Source organism: Cokeromyces recurvatus (genome assembly GCF_025118155.1).
Source record: "Cokeromyces recurvatus strain NRRL 2243 chromosome Unknown BX663scaffold_15, whole genome shotgun sequence".
In the NCBI taxonomy this organism is placed as follows: domain Eukaryota; kingdom Fungi; phylum Mucoromycota; class Mucoromycetes; order Mucorales; family Mucoraceae; genus Cokeromyces; species Cokeromyces recurvatus.
In genome coordinates, this window is record NW_026251401.1 from 322,466 (window position 1) to 344,268 (window position 21,803).

At 29.7% G+C, this 21,803-nt stretch overlaps 6 protein-coding genes across 6 annotated transcripts; 2 read left to right on the plus strand and 4 right to left on the minus strand.

The window, feature by feature from the left end:
* Window positions 1-475: 475 nt before the first annotated feature.
* BX663DRAFT_511869 (uncharacterized protein) lies at window positions 476-4,472 on the plus strand. The gene is made up of 8 exons (XM_051527943.1): window positions 476-656; window positions 722-933; window positions 1,078-1,225; window positions 1,303-1,462; window positions 1,540-2,453; window positions 2,564-3,586; window positions 3,688-4,162; window positions 4,232-4,472. Exons 1-8 carry the CDS (start codon window positions 536-538, stop codon window positions 4,359-4,361), a joined length of 3,183 nt encoding a protein of 1,060 aa, XP_051382129.1. The 5' UTR covers window positions 476-535; the 3' UTR covers window positions 4,362-4,472.
* A 13-nt stretch (window positions 4,473-4,485) lies between these two features.
* Window positions 4,486-5,623, minus strand: BX663DRAFT_511874 (DNA replication complex GINS protein PSF2). The gene is made up of 5 exons (XM_051527944.1): window positions 5,448-5,623; window positions 5,218-5,332; window positions 5,066-5,162; window positions 4,873-4,990; window positions 4,486-4,803 (listed from the first exon to the last, which is right to left on the minus strand). The coding sequence occupies exons 1-5, from the start codon at window positions 5,565-5,567 to the stop codon at window positions 4,669-4,671; spliced, it is 585 nt and encodes a 194-aa protein (XP_051382130.1). The 5' UTR covers window positions 5,568-5,623; the 3' UTR covers window positions 4,486-4,668.
* Window positions 5,624-6,230: 607 nt separating this feature from the next.
* BX663DRAFT_511875 (uncharacterized protein) lies at window positions 6,231-7,506 on the minus strand. Its single transcript, XM_051527945.1, has one exon. It carries the CDS (start codon window positions 7,474-7,476, stop codon window positions 6,730-6,732), a length of 747 nt encoding a protein of 248 aa, XP_051382131.1. The 5' UTR covers window positions 7,477-7,506; the 3' UTR covers window positions 6,231-6,729.
* A 1,294-nt stretch (window positions 7,507-8,800) lies between these two features.
* BX663DRAFT_561725 (uncharacterized protein) lies at window positions 8,801-9,992 on the minus strand (the record flags this gene model as incomplete). The annotated part of the gene is made up of 3 exons (XM_051531936.1): window positions 8,801-9,149; window positions 9,750-9,843; window positions 9,926-9,992. The coding sequence occupies 3 exons, from the start codon at window positions 9,990-9,992 to the stop codon at window positions 8,801-8,803; spliced, it is 510 nt and encodes a 169-aa protein (XP_051382132.1).
* A 3,190-nt stretch (window positions 9,993-13,182) lies between these two features.
* BX663DRAFT_474034 (Septin-domain-containing protein) lies at window positions 13,183-15,347 on the minus strand. The gene is made up of 11 exons (XM_051524216.1): window positions 15,235-15,347; window positions 15,094-15,154; window positions 14,909-15,040; window positions 14,819-14,840; window positions 14,689-14,748; window positions 14,470-14,607; window positions 14,284-14,401; window positions 14,117-14,218; window positions 13,911-14,059; window positions 13,669-13,849; window positions 13,183-13,579 (listed from the first exon to the last, which is right to left on the minus strand). The coding sequence occupies exons 1-11, from the start codon at window positions 15,241-15,243 to the stop codon at window positions 13,457-13,459; spliced, it is 1,095 nt and encodes a 364-aa protein (XP_051382133.1). The 5' UTR covers window positions 15,244-15,347; the 3' UTR covers window positions 13,183-13,456.
* A 3,647-nt stretch (window positions 15,348-18,994) lies between these two features.
* Window positions 18,995-21,788, plus strand: BX663DRAFT_543611 (acyltransferase ChoActase/COT/CPT). Its single transcript, XM_051530852.1, has 7 exons — window positions 18,995-19,243; window positions 19,309-19,433; window positions 19,504-20,185; window positions 20,275-20,323; window positions 20,446-20,786; window positions 20,892-21,362; window positions 21,448-21,788. The coding sequence occupies exons 1-7, from the start codon at window positions 19,079-19,081 to the stop codon at window positions 21,736-21,738; spliced, it is 2,124 nt and encodes a 707-aa protein (XP_051382134.1). The 5' UTR covers window positions 18,995-19,078; the 3' UTR covers window positions 21,739-21,788.
* Window positions 21,789-21,803: the final 15 nt, after the last annotated feature.

A 21,803-nucleotide genomic window follows, 5' to 3' on the forward strand; every position in this document is an offset into this window, starting at 1 on the left:
AAAAATAAATAAATTGATAAACTCAAGACTAATATAATAAACACACACACACAGAATTAAGTATAGACTATTTTTTAATTGAATAAAGACTTTCACATCTTATAATTTCCTCTTATGTTTATATTGAGAGGAGAAAGCAAGTTTTTATATTACTTGTTTTAGCTTCGAGGTTTCAATAATAACCCTTTTAAATCTGCATTTAAAAGAAAAAGGTACGAAATCAAATCAATAGGTTAAATTTTGAGGGTAGAACTTCTTCTTTCTGGTAGTTTTTTATTATGACTAAAAGTAAAGATAGTTGGTCAATCAATTATTATCAGCAAGTTGTTAACTCCAATAAAAAGGTTTTGACTTCTTCTTCGCTATAAAGTCGCGTTTCGTTTTGTTTAGGACTTTTACCACTGCATATTAAATTTTTCTGTTTTAAATCACATACTTTTTTTTTTCTTTTTTTTTCCCATAAAATAATTTTCTTTTTTTTCTTACTCAACTATTACTTGTTCTTCTCCTTTAACCTTTATTTATTCATATAATAATGGCATCAGCAAAACTAATTCAAATCATTACAGACATCGACATGGCTCGATGTAATAGTAACTGGGCTGTCATACCTGACTTGGCTAGAAAATACAAAAAATATAATCCAGGTGGAGTAGGTAAGCTATATAAGATTTTTTTTTTAATAATAAATTGATAAACTCTTACTAATACACATATAAAGTATTAGAACAAATCCTTTTAGTAGAGGCAACTTTTATTCAAACGATAAATGATATACGCTCAACAAATAGGGTTAATTTTGAAAATGATTGTCCATATCACGTTAGCATAGAGTATCGATTAGAACCACACTATGTTAAATCATATCAAGATCAATTGATGGCTGCTATTCAACTACCAGATTCAACAAATACAAATAAAACTGAAAAAGAAGTATATGCATACATACATACATACATACATACATACACATATACATATATATATATATATATATATATATATAAATGTATACACATATAATATTAATTTATATTTATTATTGTATACTAAATTATATATGCATAAAAATATAAGTTTGCTAAAATCATTTTAGCACGTACTTATTTTGAATGTGGAGAATATCAAAAAGCACTTGATATAATTAGTAAACTATCATTTGAAAAGGATCATGTAAGTCAAGGTTATGGCCTAGTTTTATTTTTACAAGCAAGAGTAATAAAAGGTGAATATATATAGAGAGATAGAGAGAGAGAAAGAGAGCTGTCATAAAATAGATCAAATTAATATTTTATTTTTAAGCTATATGTCTTGAATTAACTGGGAATGAAGCGGATGCAATTCAAAGTTATCAAGGTGTTGAAGAGTTATTAACTGAATATACAGATGCTAGATATAAGTCTTTGATTGAATGGTCTGAAGAATCGCTTTATCGTGCTATACTTTTAGGTTTAAGAGAAGGGTAAAAATAAAATAAAATAAAGCTACAAAGATAGGAGTCCTTTCCTTTTATTCACTATTCTTAATAATAATAATTAGATCTATTATAACTATACCTGCTTTGTTAGAATGTATGCGACAATATCAACAAATTACTGCCACTCAGTCTCCTTTGTGGCGTATTCAAAAACGTATGATCATCACAAAGCTTTCTTTACGATATATATCAAGTATATACCGTGAAAATAAATATTGCTTACCATCAGGGTCTCAACCAGACGATCCTTATCTTGAACGACACATGTTTATACGTGAACAATCGCAACTTCATACAATTTATGAAAGAATGCTTTATACAGTCACACCATTACCAAAAGCAGGTCAAGTCAACACACTTGTATTAGATTTTATCGACCAATTTGCAAAAGATTTTGAATTGATATCTACTACAGCATATGATTTACGTGGATTCGTAGAGGTCCTCGATCGTGCTTCACAGCGCACATTTAATTCCCCATTAATTACAAGGCATTTATTTTTGGCATTAGTACGATTAGGTGAGATTGAGGAAGCAGAGCATGCGTTGCATTCCTATTTGTACATTGTGGGTCTAGTAGCGTATGGTTGGAAGGAAAATCAACGAGAGGGGCAGGCATTAGCAACTGACAAAAAGGGGTTCTGCATGCCTGTCCCTGTCTCTCGACCCGATATAGAAACAACTGAAGCAACGGAACAAATCTTGCCTGTAAGACGTGAATCGATTGTAGGTGATATCTCTAAAATTAAAAGCTTAGAAAAAGAAGAAGTGGAGGATACATTGCAAGTACTCTTAACAGCTATCAAAATGTATTGTAATGATGTGTCTCGTAGTACGGATGCAGTAGAAATAGCAGAAATTGCAAAAGAGTTTTATCAAAAGCAAAATATGCGTGTACGTAAATCCACTCTTTCAAATATAGGTGCTTCTGTTTATCGTGCTTTAGGAGCTGCTTATGGATTTTTAGGACGTCAAAGTAAATATAATTCTTCATTCTCTCTCTCTCTTTTTTTATTTTTTTCTACTCATTGACAGTTACTGAATAAAACATTTTGTTTTTGTTTTTGTTTTTTTTTGTCAAAATAGCTTTTGATCCCGATCTACGGCCGATTTATTATGAAAAGGCACTTTCTTATTTAAAATATTCATTGGAACTAAATTCAGACGTTTGGGAAACATATTACCAGCTTGCTTTACAACAAGCAGAGATGCATGATATAAACCAAGCTGTACAATCAATTACAAACGCAATTCAAACGAATCCTTCACAAATTTTACTTTGGCATTTATTGACACTTCTTGTTTCCTGTCCTTGCCAGGGAGATTATCAAAAGGCTTTAAAAACTTGTAATGTAGGTTTAGAACAATTTAATTTGGCTGGTTTGGACGGAGAAAGTGCATTCTATGGCGAGAATTATGATACAGCAGAACAGTATGTAATGTATCAATTAACTAAAACATTGTTGTTGGCTGCATTATACGGTCCAGATTCAGCACTACTTTCTTCTGAAAATTTATTAGTTTATTTTCGTATGATAGCTGCACCAGATCCATCTACAAGTTCGCCCTCTGTTTACGGAGGTGCTCACAATGACATGGTTATTTCTGGTTCTCTTGGTAATTTAAGTGAGTTGCAAATCGTAGTTAATCAAAAGAATCGACGTCAAAGTATAAGCAGTAGTCTAATTGCTACTCAACAACAACAACAACATTATCATCATCATCATCATATATCTAAAATTAATAATATGATGAGCTCTGTATCAACAAGCCGAGTTGGCTCATCATCACATGATAATATATTAACAACATATACCAATAAAACATTAGTAGCTGGCAGAGCTAGATCTGCGTCGAATTTAGGATCAAATAATAATAGTATAATATCAAACAACAACAATAATAATAACAGCCAGTTATTAACTGTACCTGGTAGTAATAACGAAGTAAAAAAGCATCACCATCATCATTTACATAGTCTAAATCCTTTTGGATCTAAAAGCACTCGTAATAAAAGCATACTACCTCAGCAAACCAATTATATTTATTCACAAAATGCAGGAATTGGAGATAATTTCAGTATTCAATCATTACCTATATCATCATATGGTAAGTAAAAGAATATGCATACATGTATATGTATATGTATATGTATATATATATATATATACATATATATACGACATATTATTAACAATTTTCGCATATAGATACTAAAAGTATTGGGACTAATTCAGTAGCATCACTTCATAGTATTACACCTTCTTACATAAGCAACCAATCCATTTTACAACCTAAAAATATACCTTCAAAACCGAGCACACGAACCATTCTGAGAAAAGAAAAATCAAGTCGTATCTTATCTGATCTTTGGCTTCTAATTGCACAATTGTATATAAAACTTGGAAAATTAGACGAAGCACACAAGGCAGTGAAAGAGGCTGAAGATGCGAACTCTACTACAAACCCTCGAGTATGGTGTATTTTAGGACAATTATTGCAAACAGAGGGTAATATTGAGCAAGCACAAATGGCCTTTCATAAAGCACTTGCAATTGATCCACATGATGTTCTTTGTCGACTTTGGCTTGCCAAGTCTTATGCAGAACAGGATAGTCAAGACCTTGCTGAAGGCTTATTAGATGTAATTACAAAATCGAATGGTTGGGATTGTGCTGAAGCATGGTAAGTAAGACAAAATAATAATAATAATAATGATATACAACATCGATTAAAGACTCATGTACATGACAGGTTCCAATTAGGTGAAGTATATAAACTGACAGGAAGATTAGATCGTACAAAGGATTGTCTTTTTTATGCACTTGAATTAGAATCTACTACTGCCATTCAGTCATTTTCTATCTTACCAAGTTATATATAATAAATAATCTAATCTGATTTTATTTGTCATTTTATATCAGATCATATACTTTTTTTTTCATGCTGAATAAATGATATTTTATTTACTTCTTTTTATATATATGAATATATATACATATATACCATTACATTGTCTATAATACAATTATATATTTAAAAGCTTCTCTTTTTTTTTTTTCTGCTCTATCTTTTATACTTTTCTTTCTTTTTTTTCTTGAAAAAAAAAATGTAGACGAAAAAGTTTAAGGGTATTGAGTAAGAGCTTTTTCTGTTGTTTTCTATACATGCAAAATAAATTTACAAACTAATTAGTGAAAAGTATGATTTTGTAAATCTTCTTCACTTTGATTTTTGTCTGCAAGATTTAATTTTCTCATTTCATTAAAAGCAAGAGAAAAGAATGGTCGAATTTTGTTGATTTCCATAAAAGACAAGTTGTTCATCTAGAATATATAAATAAATAAACATGTATTATAATCTATACATGTTTCAATTAGATTATAGTGAATTACCCCAAGCCATTTATCATCAAGTGCCTTGAAACCTTCTCTTGCCTTGGCTTCCCTTGTTTCTTGCAGATCTTGTAATATTTTATGAATTTGTTCAGCATTAGGAATGTCATCAGGCGCCCTTAAAATAGATTTATAAAATAAATAAGTAAAGCTAATGCGTCAATATTTTTTTTTTATTTTCCTCTTTTCTTACGCATCAAGTAACATTTGTGATAACTCCATATAATGAAATGGTAAATTACTGAATTCTTGCTCTTTTTCTTCTTCTTCTTGTCTCTTTTTTAAAAAGTCTTTGTATTTTTTCCTGTTAATGATAAACAAATACATTAATTTATTAAGTATTACCAATGTTGAGCCAATCAGGGCAAATAATAGAGCATTTATTATTTTTTTTCATTAGTAAAGCCAACCAAATAGGTACTTCTGTGGCTAATGGAGGTAGAAAGGGACCATATGTGCCCTAATCAGTAGTGAAATTTTAGTTAATATCAAATAAAAAGAATGGAAAAAAAAAAAAAAAAAAAAAAAAAAAAAAAAAAAAAAAAAAAAAAAAAAAAAAACTGCATCTAATTTACTTGAATGAACTGCAATCGTGGTAGCTTTGTTTTTGGAATGATTTTAATCTTTTCATCACTGGCTATAAATTCAACTTCGCTTGGTGTAAACGAAGCTTGATATGCGCGAGGTAAAGCCATTATATACGAAAGTAGAGAAAAAAAAATAAAGAAATAAAAGAAATTTAACTTTTTATTTTATTTTATTTTTTTTGAGACGTGATCTGAAAAAAAAAAAATAAAATAAAATAAAATAAAATAAAAAAAATCGCGTTTTTTTTTTTTTTTTTTTTTTTTTTGGAGTATGCAAATATAAAATCAGTATAGTAAAAGCTATGAACATATGATAAGCATGGTAATAGAAAATACAATAGAAAACTTAATATTTACTAGGATAACTAGTAATAGATTTAAAGTAGAGAAACAATAAAAAAAAGATTTGGAATTTTTATCTGTAATTATAAAGATTCCAATTTTTTTGATTCACGTTCAAGTTACGCATATAGAAGCTTGCTTTAATATCTATAGGAATAAGTGACTGTATTTAAGATTGTACAATAGACAAACAATCAATTCTATCTATGTATCCTTGAGATGAGAGTAAAACTTGTTTTATCTATGCTATGCTACAAGTCTTTGATTCAAATTCTGTTATGTGTTCGAATATAAACTCTTTATCTTCTTTCATCTCTTGCTTTATTTTATTTGTATATAATAGCTTAAACGAACTACGTTTAAAATTGAATTATTATTATTATTATTATTATTATTATTATTATTATTATTATTATTATTATTATTTGACCAAATGAGCATATAGCATTTTTCATCTGCTGTATTGCCCTAGTCAGTTCTAATAGTGTATAAGTAAGAAAAACCCTCTTTTGAGACAAAAGGGAAAAGGATAAAAGTATATGTGTAAAAGGGTAAAATAAATATAATGATTTAGACAGAAATAAGGTGATTGGAAAAAAAAAAGATTAGTAAGATAAAATTCATAAACAATATAAGGATATTAGCACTGTTAGTTGAGTAACTATTTCATCAGTAGTGAATTAGGTTCTGAGGGAGGATCTGGAGGTAGCTTTTCATGAAAGAGGTAATCTATTTCATGTAGAGTGATACAAATAGCTGGCCAACGGATTGTCCAAGGAGCCACATCCTGTGAGTGTTTTAGCTTTTTAATAGGTAGTTGGTTTAGCAGGAAGGAGAGTGGGTTGGTGACCGTTCTTGGCATTTGGAGTCGATGGTGCATATGTAGACATTCAATCGAATGAGTACAACTGAACATTTGAGAAGGATGTTAGGGACATGAACGAGGTATACCGCCAGGTAGCCAACCGAGGCACCAGCAGAGGACTTGGCTTCTTTTCGTATTCGTCATGGGCAGCCAAAGAATTGGATCGACGATCATATGAGGACGACATGTACGAATAAGCTTGGACTTTAAACCCTGACAGAGGTTTTCATATTGAGTTTTTTGAAAACGCAGACGGAGCCGTTTGAAAACCTTCCTATCAAGTTCGTCCAAGATAGGGGCACATTCTCTCCAGAGTGGGTTGACTGTTAGTTTATACCAGTGGGAATGACTGCTGGACATTTGAAGATGAGGTAGAAGTTTGTTCAGTAATGTATCGTCGGGTAGTTGCATTGATCGAATAAGGTGTTTGGCTTGCAGAATAGTAGCTCGGGTTGTCATTGAAGGTTGTTGTACTAGGTGCAGCATTACTTTGGTTGATGATCTAGCAGAACCACCAAAAATACGTCGAATGCATTCATTTTGACAAGCTTCAAGTTTTGTAAAGTGACTACTGTTCAAGGTGCAGATAGCAAGACCATATTCCATTTGTGATCGTATCATTTGGCTGTAGAAGCGTACTAAGAGTAAGCGGTTAAACCCTTTGTGATTGACTCCAAGAGAAGAAATTTGATTCATAGAGGATCCAGCTTTTTTAGTGTTGAGATTAATGAGGACAGCAGTGTCAATAAGTCCACCAGGTTTGATTGGAATTCCAAGATAGCTGAATGATGCTTCACTCGGTAGGGGCATATCATAGTATCATGGTTGTAAGATTTATAACTTAATTCAATAAGATAAATAGTCATAATAGAATATATAGTGCACTTGTACAATAATTCTGTCTATAAACATATTTAGTATATTTACCCTTGTATAGAAAGAATAATTAATTAATAAAAAGTCCTACATCTAAAAATATACTTTTTTTCTATTATTGTTCTGCTGAATATAAATTTATAAAAATAACTTTATACAAGTTAAACTGGGGTAAACTAAGAATAATACAAATACGCGTAATAATTGATTCTACTCAGAATACACGTATTAGTTATAAAAAATAAATATATACAAAAGACATGAATCTATATCTATATCTATAATTATAACTCTTAGTAATCATTCTATAATTATAATACCAAATACAATTTGTTATATTTTTTGTCTTCTTATTACTCATCATCCTTATTCACAAAATATATAAATACTCTTACATTATAACTCATAACTCATAATATAACTTGTATTGAATTAATTCTTAATAAACTTATTGACAAGTCTCAATGTACTTCTTCTTCTGTCTTCTTTTTATTTTATTTCTCTTTTATTTCTTTTATTTAATTATTTAAACTTACCTAAACCACAACATGTAATCGTATTTACAACTAAGTTAATAGAAATAAACCATCATTTATTTAAATTATAAAGAGTTTATTCGAATAAAACTAGTGTATTGTACTTCATAGCATAATATTCATTCTACATTCAGTTTTGATAATAGTCATTGTTTGAGTATTCGAGCATTAAAAATAATTATATACACCGTATTATATAATAATAAGAATTCAATAGATTTATGACTGTTATATTCAATTACATAATTATTTATACAAGTCATACATATTATATACATCTATAATATTAAATATTATTATATAATACCATCTTAGAGGATGATAATAATAGTAGCTTATCAATAAATGGTATTGTTATAGCGGGAATATTCACTGTGAATTAATGTTGACGCGTTGCTTACCCCAGATATAATGATTGGGTATATTTTTAGTAACTGTGACAGCTTAGGGAGAATAAAGATAAAAATATATTTTATTGTATGCAGAATTATTCAAAGAGAGAAATTTGTGCTTGAAGGCTTTGTCATGGTAGCATTCACTTATCTAAATCACACTTCTATTAATATCACTTGCAAAACGTATAAACAGCCCTTGTCATTTTTTCCATATTGGTTTCTTCTTGTACAATTTTTGTATTATTTTTCTTCAATAAACTATACCGAGTTTTCACAGACTTGTCTTTTCTTTTTTATCTTTTCTTATCATTTGAACTCTAAACAGCCTCATTTAGTTAACAGTTCTTGAAGTTCGGGAGCATAGTCATTATGGACGAGTACTGCAACAATGTTACAGTCAGCGTAGTGTAGATCTAGGAAACGGCCATTATTGACTTCCAATTTCTTGAAAGTAGTTCTTAACTTACCGAGGGGAACATGTACCTTGGTAGGTATATATAAGTATTGGAAACCTCGAGTAGCTGAAGGGGCTTGAAATAAACGAGCAGCAGCAGCTTCGCGTATCGCTTGGTGTTGGACTAGATTTTTTATGAGAGCTAATACTCTATCTGGTTGGTGCCAGGGAGCCAAGGAGTATTGTGTTTCTGGAAGAGTAGAAAAATCTTCCTCGTCAGTGCTAGGTTGAGTGTGTTGTGGTTTAGGTAAGTTTAGATGATTAAATAGAAGTCAAAGAAATAAAAATAAAAAGAAGATAAGACAGAAGAAGTACGTTGAGACTTGTCAATAAGTTTATTAAAAGTAAAATCAATACAAGTATTGTTCTTAGTTATATGTTATACAAAATAATGTAAGAGTATTTATATATTTTGTGGATAAGGATGATGAGTAATAAGAAGATAAAAATATAACAAATTGTATTTGATAATATAATTATAGAAGGATTACTAAGAGTTATAATTATAGATTCATGTCTTTAGTATATATTTATTTTTTATAACTAATACGTGTATTCTGAGTAGAATCAATTATTACGCGTATTTGTATTATTCTTAGTTTACCCCAGTTTAACTTGTATAAAGTTATTTTTATAAATTAATATTCAGCAGAACAATAATAGAAGAAAGTATATTTTTAGATGTAGGACTTTTTATTAATTAATTATTTTTCTATACAAGGGTAAATATACTAAATATGTTTATAGAGAGAATTATTATACAAATGCACTATGTATTCTATTATGACTATTTATCTTATTGAATTAAGTTATAAATCTTACAACCATGACAGAGTGGCGGCAGGAGGTAGTTGTGGTGGACCTGATCTAGTGAGACGGAGTTCTTCAGTAAGTTGTGCAATTACTTTTTGTTGTTCTGCAAGTTGAGTGGTTAGTTGTGTGATTATTTTAAAAAGCGTTTGTACGTCTAGTATAGCACTATTGTTGAATTGGGTTACGAGGGACGACAATGGTTGGGGTTGGAGTTGCTGTTGGGGGTACATTGTTAGATATATCTTCTATCATCTTTGAAGGAGCTGTGATGGAATGTAAATAAAAATAAAAGATAAAATAAAAAGAGAAAAGAGAACAAAAGGAAGTATAGTTTGAGACTGTTTTTATTCAATAAAAATAAAGAATGTTAAAAGAAAGTTAAAGAAGAAGTTCAAGATTATTTTGTGTCTAAACAACTGCTTGTATTTATACTAATGAATCCTGAATCAAAGAAATAAAAATAACCGTCAAAGAACATGAGTCATGAAACAGTGTTAGTATTCGTATATACGTCTTGTTGATTCAAGAGACTGATCTATGGATTATCTATTGGGTGTTATAATGATCTGATCAAGTTTTAAATAAAAAATTTATTGTTTAATCTGAGTATATGTTCCTGATATCTTTTATGTTTTATTTTATTGGATCAAAGACGACCTGAATCCTTTATCAAGGTTATAAAAATAAATATTTAGAAATGATACGATGTCTTATAATTGATACATCTAGACAATTGGATGTCAATAAGTTTTATATTATTTACAAGATGTTATATACAGAGTTTTATTTCATATTCAGGCTTATATTTTATCCTGTATTATGTAATTCATCTATTATAATATTACTCATGATTATATCCAGAGCTTGTTCTATAACAGGAGCAGTAATGATATTAAGCATTTCGGGTGCATGCATAGTATGGGAGCATAAGGTACATTTGTAACAGGGTTGATAGTGGTGCGTTTTAGATGGAGAATCACCCTTACTGTGGTAGGCGGTGACTTTTTTTTGCATTCAGGACATGGTATCGCTTAGTGATGTTCAAGGAAGCCTTTTGCAAGAGCTGCCAGTTCTTCTTCAGATAAAACTCGAGTAGGAGTCTTATTATATTTATGTTGATTAGGCGGCATTTACCTAGTTATTGCGATGTTTTTCAAGGTGTTGAGAGTTTTGAATGTGTATATAGTGTTGTAAATGTCACTCCAAGTTTAATAATAGTGTTAGAAAGCGGAAGAAAGCCCACTTGTTTGTCTACAGTTGCATTTTAATTCGTCTAACATTTTGTCTCAGTTTAATTTCTCCATTTTTTCTGATTCCGCTTTTATTTTTCCAAAAAAGGTAGGCTGAACGTCTGAAAATTAATTTTGATTCGTCCAAAGAAATACTAACATTGTCTGAGTTTGAAATACAAAACTGTAATTCATCCACCTTTTCCGGAAATTATTCGTACACTTTAAAAAAACATTTCGTCCACTAAAAAAATAAAATTTCAAGCACAGACAAAATAAAATATTGTACGTTAAAAAAATAAAAATTAACACATTAGACTAATTTATATTTCGAGCACTTTGAATTAAAATGGATCAATTTATACATGAAGATGAAAAAGGCAACTCATTCAACGACGAAGGAAATGAAGTTGAAGTACTTTGGATGAAAGTCAACGATCCTGATTATTCTATTGCAAATGTTACAAGTTATGGGGAATATTTAGATTTAAAGCCTCCTGTGATATTTCTTTTAAAATATCAAATAAAAAATATTAGAAAATAAAAATAATATTAAGACAAAAAGAGTCAACGAGACCGAACAATAGTTCTAAAGTCAATTATTTTTATTTATGAATCTAAATTGATGGGATATTTATAAAAATTGTTAAAGAGGTCTGAGGATAAGATGTGAATCAGAAAAGTGTTAGTTACGACCGAATTAGGTATATTGTTGACAACGAAGTGTTAGTGATTTTAATATTATTAGATGGAGCGGATCAAGAGAGAGTTAGGATAGAATTTCTTAAATGAATTTATGATCCACATGTTTAATCATGAAACATGACATTATAAGTCAGTTCATGACAAAAGCCTTTATGCACAAATATGCACAAATTTTGTCTCCGAATAACTCTGCATGCAGTATGCAGATTTCTGTCTGAGCTGTTGCTGATATTAAAAATATACACGATTATTGTCTTTGGGATAAGCAACGCGTTAATATTAATTTACAGTTAATATTCCCTTTGTATAAATAATCATGTGATTCAATATAACAGTCATAAGCCTATACCTATTGAATTCTTATTATTACATAATCCAATGTATATAATTATTTTTAATGCTCAAACACTCTAATAATGACTATTATTAAAACTGAATGTAGAATGAATATTATGTTATGAAGTACAATACACTAGTTTTATTCGAATAAACTCTTTATTGTTTAAATAAATGATGGTTTGTTTCTATTAACTTAGTTGTAAATACGACTACAATCGTAACAAATACTATTGATATCTTGGATCAGTACGAGGAATTTAAAGGGAAGTATTTTGTTATGGATAATGTCCCAGGCCACAAGCACCAGGATATAAGGAACTATATCGAAGGTCAAGGTTACTTTTGTTTGTACCTGCTCACATACTCTCCTGAACTGAACCAGATTGAAGATTGAACAGTTTTGGTCTGTCTGTAAAAGCAAGCTCAAGAGAGAGCCGCTCTTGGAAAGCGAAACCCTCACCAGTCGCATAAGGGATGCATGCAATAGCGTATTTCTAAGTGATCTGAAAGGGTTCTGCAGGTATTCGATCCAGAATTTTGATGATTACTTGAAACGTAAGTCACTTCAAAAACTCAATACATTTCGTACATCTGGTACAATGAAAAAATGCACCAATAAAAAAAAATATTATGCTTGAAATTTTATTTTGTCTGTGCTTGAAATTTTTTTTTTCTGCTTAATTTTTTATTTTTTTAGTGGACGAAATGTTTTTTTTAAAAGTGTACGAATAATTTCCTGAAAAGGTGTATCTTGCGCCTAATTTGGTGTCGGGACTTGAAGTTAAGATTAAAAATAATGATTATTGTTTAAATGTATTACGTAATAATTTACTCTCCGTTTCAATAAAAGGAGAGAAAACGTTAATATACACAACTCTTCTGTTTATGAATTGAATGAGACTAACTTACTTTCATAACAAATAGATTATATCAGAATAAAAAATTCTATAGTACAAGTGATTATAAAGTTGTATACATACAATTCAGAGCTAATAAGTGGTAGATGTCAATGATGGAGCTTCAAACAGCCTATGCAGTAGTTTTATATAGTTTTTTTTTTTTTTTCAAATGCCTTAATTATAAGTGATAAATAATTTCATCTATCTTTTAGTGAGGATAGTGATTCTTTTAAATACTAACTTATCATGCGATGATTTTATATACCCTGAGAAGAGTGACTCCGTAATATGTATATGATAACATAATACATTTTTTGATAAAGATTAAAGAAATAATAATATTCTAGATCTATTGCATCTAATTACATTGTTAAACAATGTCAAATTCTTAATAAAAATCCACCTCTTGGAAAGAAAAAGTTGACTAACAAAAAAAATAACCCTTTAAAGAAATAATTCTCAAGAATTCTTTTTTTTCTTTTATATATATTAAATTAATAAAAGTATACTATCTACTACTACTACTACTACTACTATAAATGAGTTAATCAGCTAATTGCGCTTGTGCTAATCTAGCTTCCAAATTACGTAAAGCTTCCTCTTTACTTAAAAGTTCCGCCCTCTTTTCTTGAATTTCACGTTGAACCTTCAATTCAATTTCACGAAGCTAAAAAAAAAAAAAAAAAAAAAAAAAAAAAAAAAAAAAAAAAAAAAATTAAACCATGATAAATCATTATCCTCTTTTAATAGGTGTACCTTCTCTTCTTCCTTTCTTAACTGTTCTTCCTTCAATCTGACACTTTGTGTTGCCATATCTTCTGCATTCAAAGATGCATCTTCCTGGTCACCACCATTAACAGTACGACTTAGTTTCTCAGTACGATAATTTTCATAAAGGAAATCATGTGTAATTTCTTTAAGATCTTGTAAATGAGAACTGCAACTTGGACATTAGCATTTAACTATAATCTAGATCTACTTATACATGTATGGTTTACCTTAATAAAGCTGATCTTAAACGTCCAAAATCAGAATGCTTAGGGTTATCAACTTCAACTGCACCCCAAGGATATTGACGACCACGAACAGTACGTCCATTGACAACAATTTCTTCTTCACTACCAACAATAGCAAAAGGTAAAAGAGACTATACGTAATAGTGAATAAATGATGATATATACTTATATATAAAATCAAAGTTTACCCTTAATTCACTGTTTTCTTCAATAGTATCTTCTTCATCTTCCTCAATGTCATAAGGGAAATTATAAATAGGAATGTTATAATGTTCAATATCTTCCATAATCTTAAAAAAATAAATAAATTAGAATACAAGTTTAATATCGACAACAAATCAATCATATTATTTACTCTTCTCTTAAAGTCTATAAGCTCTTGAGGAGTAAGTGAATCAGCACGACCAATAACAGGAATCACATTTACACGAGGACTTAGGCGACGCATTAATTCAATATCAATTTCACGTAATCTAATATGGTGTCCGAGAAAAAAAAATGAATATATTAAACTCACACTAAATATATTTATATACTTTACGCATGGCCAGTAGGTGCGATGAAATACAATAGAGCATGAACACGATTATCACGGAATCGAGGATTACGTTTAATTCTAGATTCTTCTGCTAAAATATCATCATATTGCTTTTCTAAATAAGCAACAATTTCATGAAAACTATTTCCAAAAAAAAAAGCATATACAAATATACGTTAATTGTTGTCAATTCTTTTTCTTTTTTTTTCATATAAATATTACCATGCTTCATTATCAATGTTATCACCAAAGCCTGGGGTATCAACAATAGTTAAAGAAATTCTATATATAAAAGAATGCATATAAAGTTAAACTATCACTCCTTTTCATAGCCCCTTATTTTTTTTTTTACCTAACACCATCTTCATCCAATTCTAAAATATAAAAATTAGAAACATGTATATCTGTATAAAGAGTATAGAAAATTAAAATCAAGTCTTACCAACAGAAACAGGTTTAATATTAATTCCCTCTTCATTATGTGCATCTTCAGGATTGTCAAGTTCCTTTTTAACTAATACACAATCATCACAAAGAGTATTCACAAATGTCGTACGACCAGTACCCGATGCACCTAATTAAGTGGTTAATTCTCATTTTCATTGTTTTCATCAGGTTGAAACTTACCAACTACCATTAAAGTAAATTGGAATCCTTTTTTTACATTCTTTCTACGTCCACCAAGTCTCTATTATAAAATAAAAATAAAATAATTAATTAATTTCTTTTTTTTTTTTTTGCTTTGATATAGCATTTTTTTTTTCATACGTGTGCCATTATAAATAGTTTATTTGTTTATAAAAATAAGAAGAAGAAGTACAAAAAAATGATAATAATAAAATTGAAATAGGAGAAAGAAAAAGATTGAAAAAAAAAAGGGGAAAAGCTAGAAGTGGGGAGAGAAAAAAAAATAAAAAATAAAAAAGGATTATCAAGTTATATAGCTAAATCCTTTTATCCAATAAGCAACTTGTGTTTATTAAGATTGCCACGCGCTGAGTTCCTAAAAAATAATTAAAAATTTATCTGAGTTTAAAGTTTTAATGATGGACGAGACTACAAATAAACCATAATTTAATGATTTGACAAATTCCATTACATACTTTTTTTTAAAAAAAAAACAATATTATATAAGAATAATAAAAGAAAGCGGATTAAATAAATAAATGAAATGAAGCGAAATAAAATAAAAGTTGATACAAATTGCAGATAAGCAAAGGAGATAAAATTGATTCAACAGGAGTCAAAATATGAGAAGTAAATTCCTTGATACAAGAAAAAAAAAAAAAAAAAAAAAAAAAGACATGTATATTTATACGCATATAGCTTACATTGAATGTGATAAAGATAGAAAAATAAACAAATAGTAAACAGATAATATGAGTGCCTGATTTAACTATCTGCTCAATATGAGATTGTCTTGTATTCGTTAATAAGATGTATAGTAGATTTATTTATTTTTAACATACAAATTAGGCCCCTTGTTTCTTGTTGGTTAGTAAAATTCTGCGTTCGGAACGGACCAATCCCCTAAAAATGAGGATAGTATCAGAACCCAATTTCTTTTTTTTTATACTTCATATATATACCAATGACCAATATTTTATTATTCTAATCATAGTAAAGTTTATTTGTGAATTTCAATTTTTGAAAAGGTAGGATTTTTCCAATAATCTACTGATACATTTTCCTCCTCTCCCCCCTCAAGTCATCCTGTCGACCCCTAAATACCTTTTCCCGCAACCTTGAGTATTTCGACCTTGACTACATCATTCAGCTGCTCCAAAATATGCTTGTGTTGTAACATTAATGGTATATATATATATAACTAAGACTGTGTTGAGATATCAGGAGAAATATATGTTTGACGAAAAAGGCCGCCCAAAATTATAAATTACACTTTTTATTCGACTCGAAAGTCAAAATAAATATATATTGCTCTGAGTACCTTCGGGTCTCATTTCTATAATAATCGACTCAATACATCTCCCTCAGGATCTCTTGTCTTAGTATACTGCATATGCTTTGTCTACATCTACAGCTGATGATTGAGTCTTTTGGAAGCAATTGCTTCAGCCGATTTGATCTTTGAAGCTTTTAATTTGCCTTTCATAAAATTCTGAAATGCCTTGAAAGTTATGATCGGTTATTTGTGGTAAATGCTAGTATCTTTTCTACCATGTTTATCTTTTTTTTTTCAAGTTGTAGCAAACTTTTTGTTTAATGGTAGATAGACCAACCTCATCGGTTTCAATCGTATCTTTAAAACAAGTAGGCTTATTTAAGCCATGATCTTTAAAGAATTTTATATTCAAATCAATTATTTGACCCCAAAGTTTCGAATTTGTCTACGTGAGTTTATTTTAATTATTTTTTTATTTATTTATTTACTTTTATTTTTTGATTATTTGGAGATGTTATCGAATGAATCAAGATGAAAAAACCTAAAGTAGTTTATAATGCTAGCAATTCAATGTTTATTAGTGAATAATGTACACATACATAGGCATGTAGAGATAAGAACACTTGACAAACGTAGAGAATATCATTAAACATACATATATGCATTAGAACTCACTCAATCAGAAGAACTTTGGTCCAGGGTTCATTATAAAGAAAAAAAAACTCTTAGGAAAGTATAAACTAACTTTTAAAAAACATGGAGATTATGAAAATACTTTTTATCATCTAACTGTAGAGGCAAAATTAAATATATTTTATCATTCTTTAGAGAAGAAAAAATCTGCTGCAATTACTATTTTATTTTATTTTTATTTTGCTTCTTGGTGATAAGTCATCATCTTTTTTGTCTCCATCATACAAAATATTCCCCTTGACAAATCACATGCGAATATCTAGCTTCAACTGCAACGAACACTAAAGATGTTAAAGATAAGAAAAAAAAAGTCTCTATAATAAACATAAATTCACATATCATGATACTAAATAAATATCTATTCAAGTCATGTTTACAATGATATAAACAACTATCGATTGTTATTAATAAATATTTACTATAATGATGATATTTGTGCTTTGAATAGATGTCGTTCTTCTTGTTGTTGTTGTTTAATTCCACATAGTCTAAGAGGAAGGCTAAATACGGCAACAAGTAGGATTGGAACTCATTTTACTAGAATCTTTCACGACTATAGCTATTCAAGGACTCCGTGAATAACATCTTTAATCTAATTTCATATAAAAAAGCTGTAAGTGTTATATTTGTAACGACAATCGTTTTGTCTTTCCCTCTTTTAATTAAACTGACATTGTGTATAGTTCGAGCCTCATCGGATATTATTTGTTCATTTACGTGTTTCGTGTAGATCTTAAACACAAAAAAGAAAAGAAAAAAATAAATTACCTTCTTCTCTGCAATTCGAAGAGTAATGGACTCGTGTTACATTATGTCACTTTTTATTCTTATTTACACCTATATCAAGTACAATTTCATGTCCTTCTGCTTTCATATGTTTCTCATTAGAAATAAGTGATTTTGCGCAGCTGATCAATACTTTGCTTTATATTATCATAAGATTCCAAATATTGGTCTTAAAAGTAACCATATTTACGGCTATTGTTATTTATTTATTTATTTTTTTGTAATAATGTTAACAAGGTAAAAAGTTATGGTTATCTATATCAATGTACATCCTGTTGTTGTTGTTTTTTTTTCTTTTCTTTCTCAATTGAAGCATATAATTCAAATGGTAGATAGTCTTCGTGCTGTGAAAATCCCTTATACCAAATAGCCCCATGCTTCTTAGGACCAAGTTTAAATGTCAGATAATTTTTGTTTAAAGTATATAATCCTGGATTCATTCATTTTTCTGTGTGTGTGTGTGTTTGTTTGTTTGTTTGTTTGTTAACTTCTTTTTACTCTAATTACTTCGGTACCTTTTTTTTTCCTTTTTGCATTTTATAAAAAAAAATGCTAGGAAAAAGAAGAAAATATCTTTACAATCTGTATCACTGAAGCATATAAATAGATTGCTGTTGCTGAATGTCAAGGTTGAATAAGATATGTTGTGTCATATTAAGATAGATGTATTCGAATATGTATACAGTAATTTAAATATACCTTTATCGTTGATAGACACATAACTAAGTATTTGATCTGACCGTTACACATAACTGCCTTTCTGTGCAAGCTTCTATCGCCAAAAGCAGTAGTTTATTTAAATAACCCTCTTCTAGTCAAATTTAATACTATTAATCAGAGTAACCGAACTCCCATCAATTCCGTATCACAACATCATCAACTGAGATATTAATAAAGGCCTTTTGAGGCCCTTTGGGAATTTTAAAAAACCTGTTGTTTTGGAGTTGGAGACATAATACATTTATCCGTTATAATGTCTATTTTAATTAATTAAAACTGTTTACAGTCATTTGTTCTTTTCTCAGGTGAATATTACACATACAAATACATATATCTGTATGTATAACGCGGAGTGTGAATAGACTGTTAAACAATTGCAATCATGTAGTAGATGTACTTTTTTTTTTTGTTATAAATACTCTCACAGTTTTATTTATATACAAATACATAGATTAACTCCTTCTTTCATTTATTTATTTATTTAGCTTTAAATACATCATCTATATAAAAATGACTATGGTGAACGAACAGTCAATTCCATCTCAATCGATTTTATCTACTTCTGATCCATGTGGAGGGGAGACGTTTAAATATCAAGATAAATTACCAAAGTTACCTATTCCTAGCTTGGAATCTACAGCTCAAAAGTATCTTCAAGCTTTAAAGCCTTTACAAGTAAGTAAGAATTTTTTTTTTTTTGTATGATTGAATAAAACACTTACTATTTTCATGATTTATAGACACAAGAAGAACATGAGGCAACAAAGCATGCTATTCAAGATTTCTTAAATAATGAAGGTCCAGAGCTTCAAACTAAACTTCAAACTTATGCTACGGATAAATCCTCTTACATTGAAGAATTTTGGTATTACCTATTTAACCCCACAAAAAAAAAATGTTGTACTAATTATTCATTTTTTTTTTTTTTTTTTTAGGTATGACTCTTATCTTCAGTATACGGATTCAGTCGTCTTGAACCTAAATCCCTTCTTTTTATTAGAAGATGATCCGACACCATTACGTAATAACCAAATTATTCGAGCCTCTTCTTTAATTTATTCTACTTTAAACTTTATCGAAACCCTTCGTACAAAGCAACTTGAGCCAGATGTCTTTCGAGGAACCCCCTTATGTATGTCACAATTCAGTCGTCTCTTCGCAACCGCTCGAGTTCCAACCTCCAATGGTTGCTATATTTCACCCTCTCATCGTTCAGGCCATATTGTTGTATTGGCACAATCCCAATTTTATCATTTTCAAGTCTTTGATCATCATGGAGAACTGGCTTTAACTGAAAAGGAAATCTCGGCCAACCTACGTGCTATCATCAAGGACGCTGCCACGACGCCTGCTGTATCGATTGCTAAGAATGCGATGGGGGTCCTGACAACTGAAAATCGTTTAAATTGGGCTAAACTAAGAGAAGAATTACATACAAATGAAATCAATAAGGAAGCATTAGATGTGATTGATACAGCTTTGTTTATCGTTTGTTTAGATCATGTTGAGCCTGCTGACATTAATGAATTAAGTGCAAATATGTTGTGTGGCACTTACAGGTTGGTAGATGGTATGCAAGTAGGAACATGTACAAATAGATGGTATGATAAGCTTCAGGTAAAAATAGATATATCATATATGCTGGATCTTTTTTTTTTTTTCTTTTTTGAAAAGAGAAGGGAGGGGACCTAATCTGAATTCTATAGATTATTGTATGTAAAAATGGTAGTGCTGGAATTAATTTTGAGCATACAGGTAAATATTTATACATGTATATAGATATATAATATTTAGATAAATATATAAATATATATATATATACTCATAGCTCACTCATTTTTTTTTTTGTTTTTGTTTTGTTATATGTATTATCCTAGGTGTGGATGGTCACACTGTTCTCCGTTATGTATCTGATATTTATACTGAAACAATTTTACGTTTCGCAAAGACGATTAACAGTCAAACAAAATCCATTTTTCATTCCTATAAATCAAATCATGATCATCATGATCATCCTGTTGAAAAATTAAACAAGGTGGATATTAATCCTCGTAAGATTGAATGGTATTTATCAGATCATCTTTATTCAGGTATTCGATTTGCTGAAACACGTCTAAGTGATTTAATTCTTCAAAATGAAGTAAAAGTACTTGAATTTAACAAATATGGTAAATACTTTATTACGGATATGAAGATGAGCCCCGACGCATTCGTTCAGGTATATATATATATATATAGATAGAAAGATAGATAGATAAAGAGAGACAGAGAGAGAGAGAAAGAGTATCCATAACATAATATAACATATATACTTGTTTATAAGATGGCTATTCAAGCAGCTTATTATGGCCTTTATGGTAAAAGTGAATGCACTTATGAACCTGCCATGACGAAAACTTTCTTACATGGTCGTACAGAGGCGATCCGTACCGTCTCTGATGCCTCTGTTCATTTCGTTGAAACTTATTATAGTACAAGGACAACTGATCATGAAAAGTTGGAAGCACTTCGTGCTAGTCTAAAATATCATAGCCAATTAACAAAGGAGTGTTCTATGGGGTTAGGTCAAGATCGTCATCTGTATGCCCTTGAATGCGTATGGGATCGACTTTATTCTCAAGATATCAATAAAAGGAAGCCCACGATTTTTACAGATCATGGATGGAAGACCCTGAATCATACTGTCATAAGCACTTCCAATTGCGGTAATCCTGCTTTAAGATTATTTGGTTTTGGTCCTGTTGTTTCTGATGGTTTTGGTATTGGTTATATTATTAAAGAAGATGCTATTACTGTAAGCCTCTTTATATATATATATATACTAACACACATACGATGAGGAAATTCTTATATACTAATATATATATTTTTATATATAGTTTGTTGCTTCTTCTAAACATAGACAAACTCAACGATTTTTAGATACACTCGAAGCCTATTTGGTCAATGTTCAAAATTTATTATTAAAAGAACGATATCCTACAGGCGTCTCTCAACGTCAAAGGGTTTTAGCTATGGAAGAAAACGATTTCGATATTAATGGATATAGTTATTTCGATAATGGACAAGGCCAAGAATCTGATTATTCAAGTAGTGTCGAGAGTTTATCTCCAACTACTAGTCGTAAAAAAGTAGGAAAACGTCTTGTATTACATGCAACTGATAATTAAAAAATAAAATAAAAATAAAAAGGAAAGAGAGAGAGATAAAAGAAAGAAAGAAAAAAAAATGTATT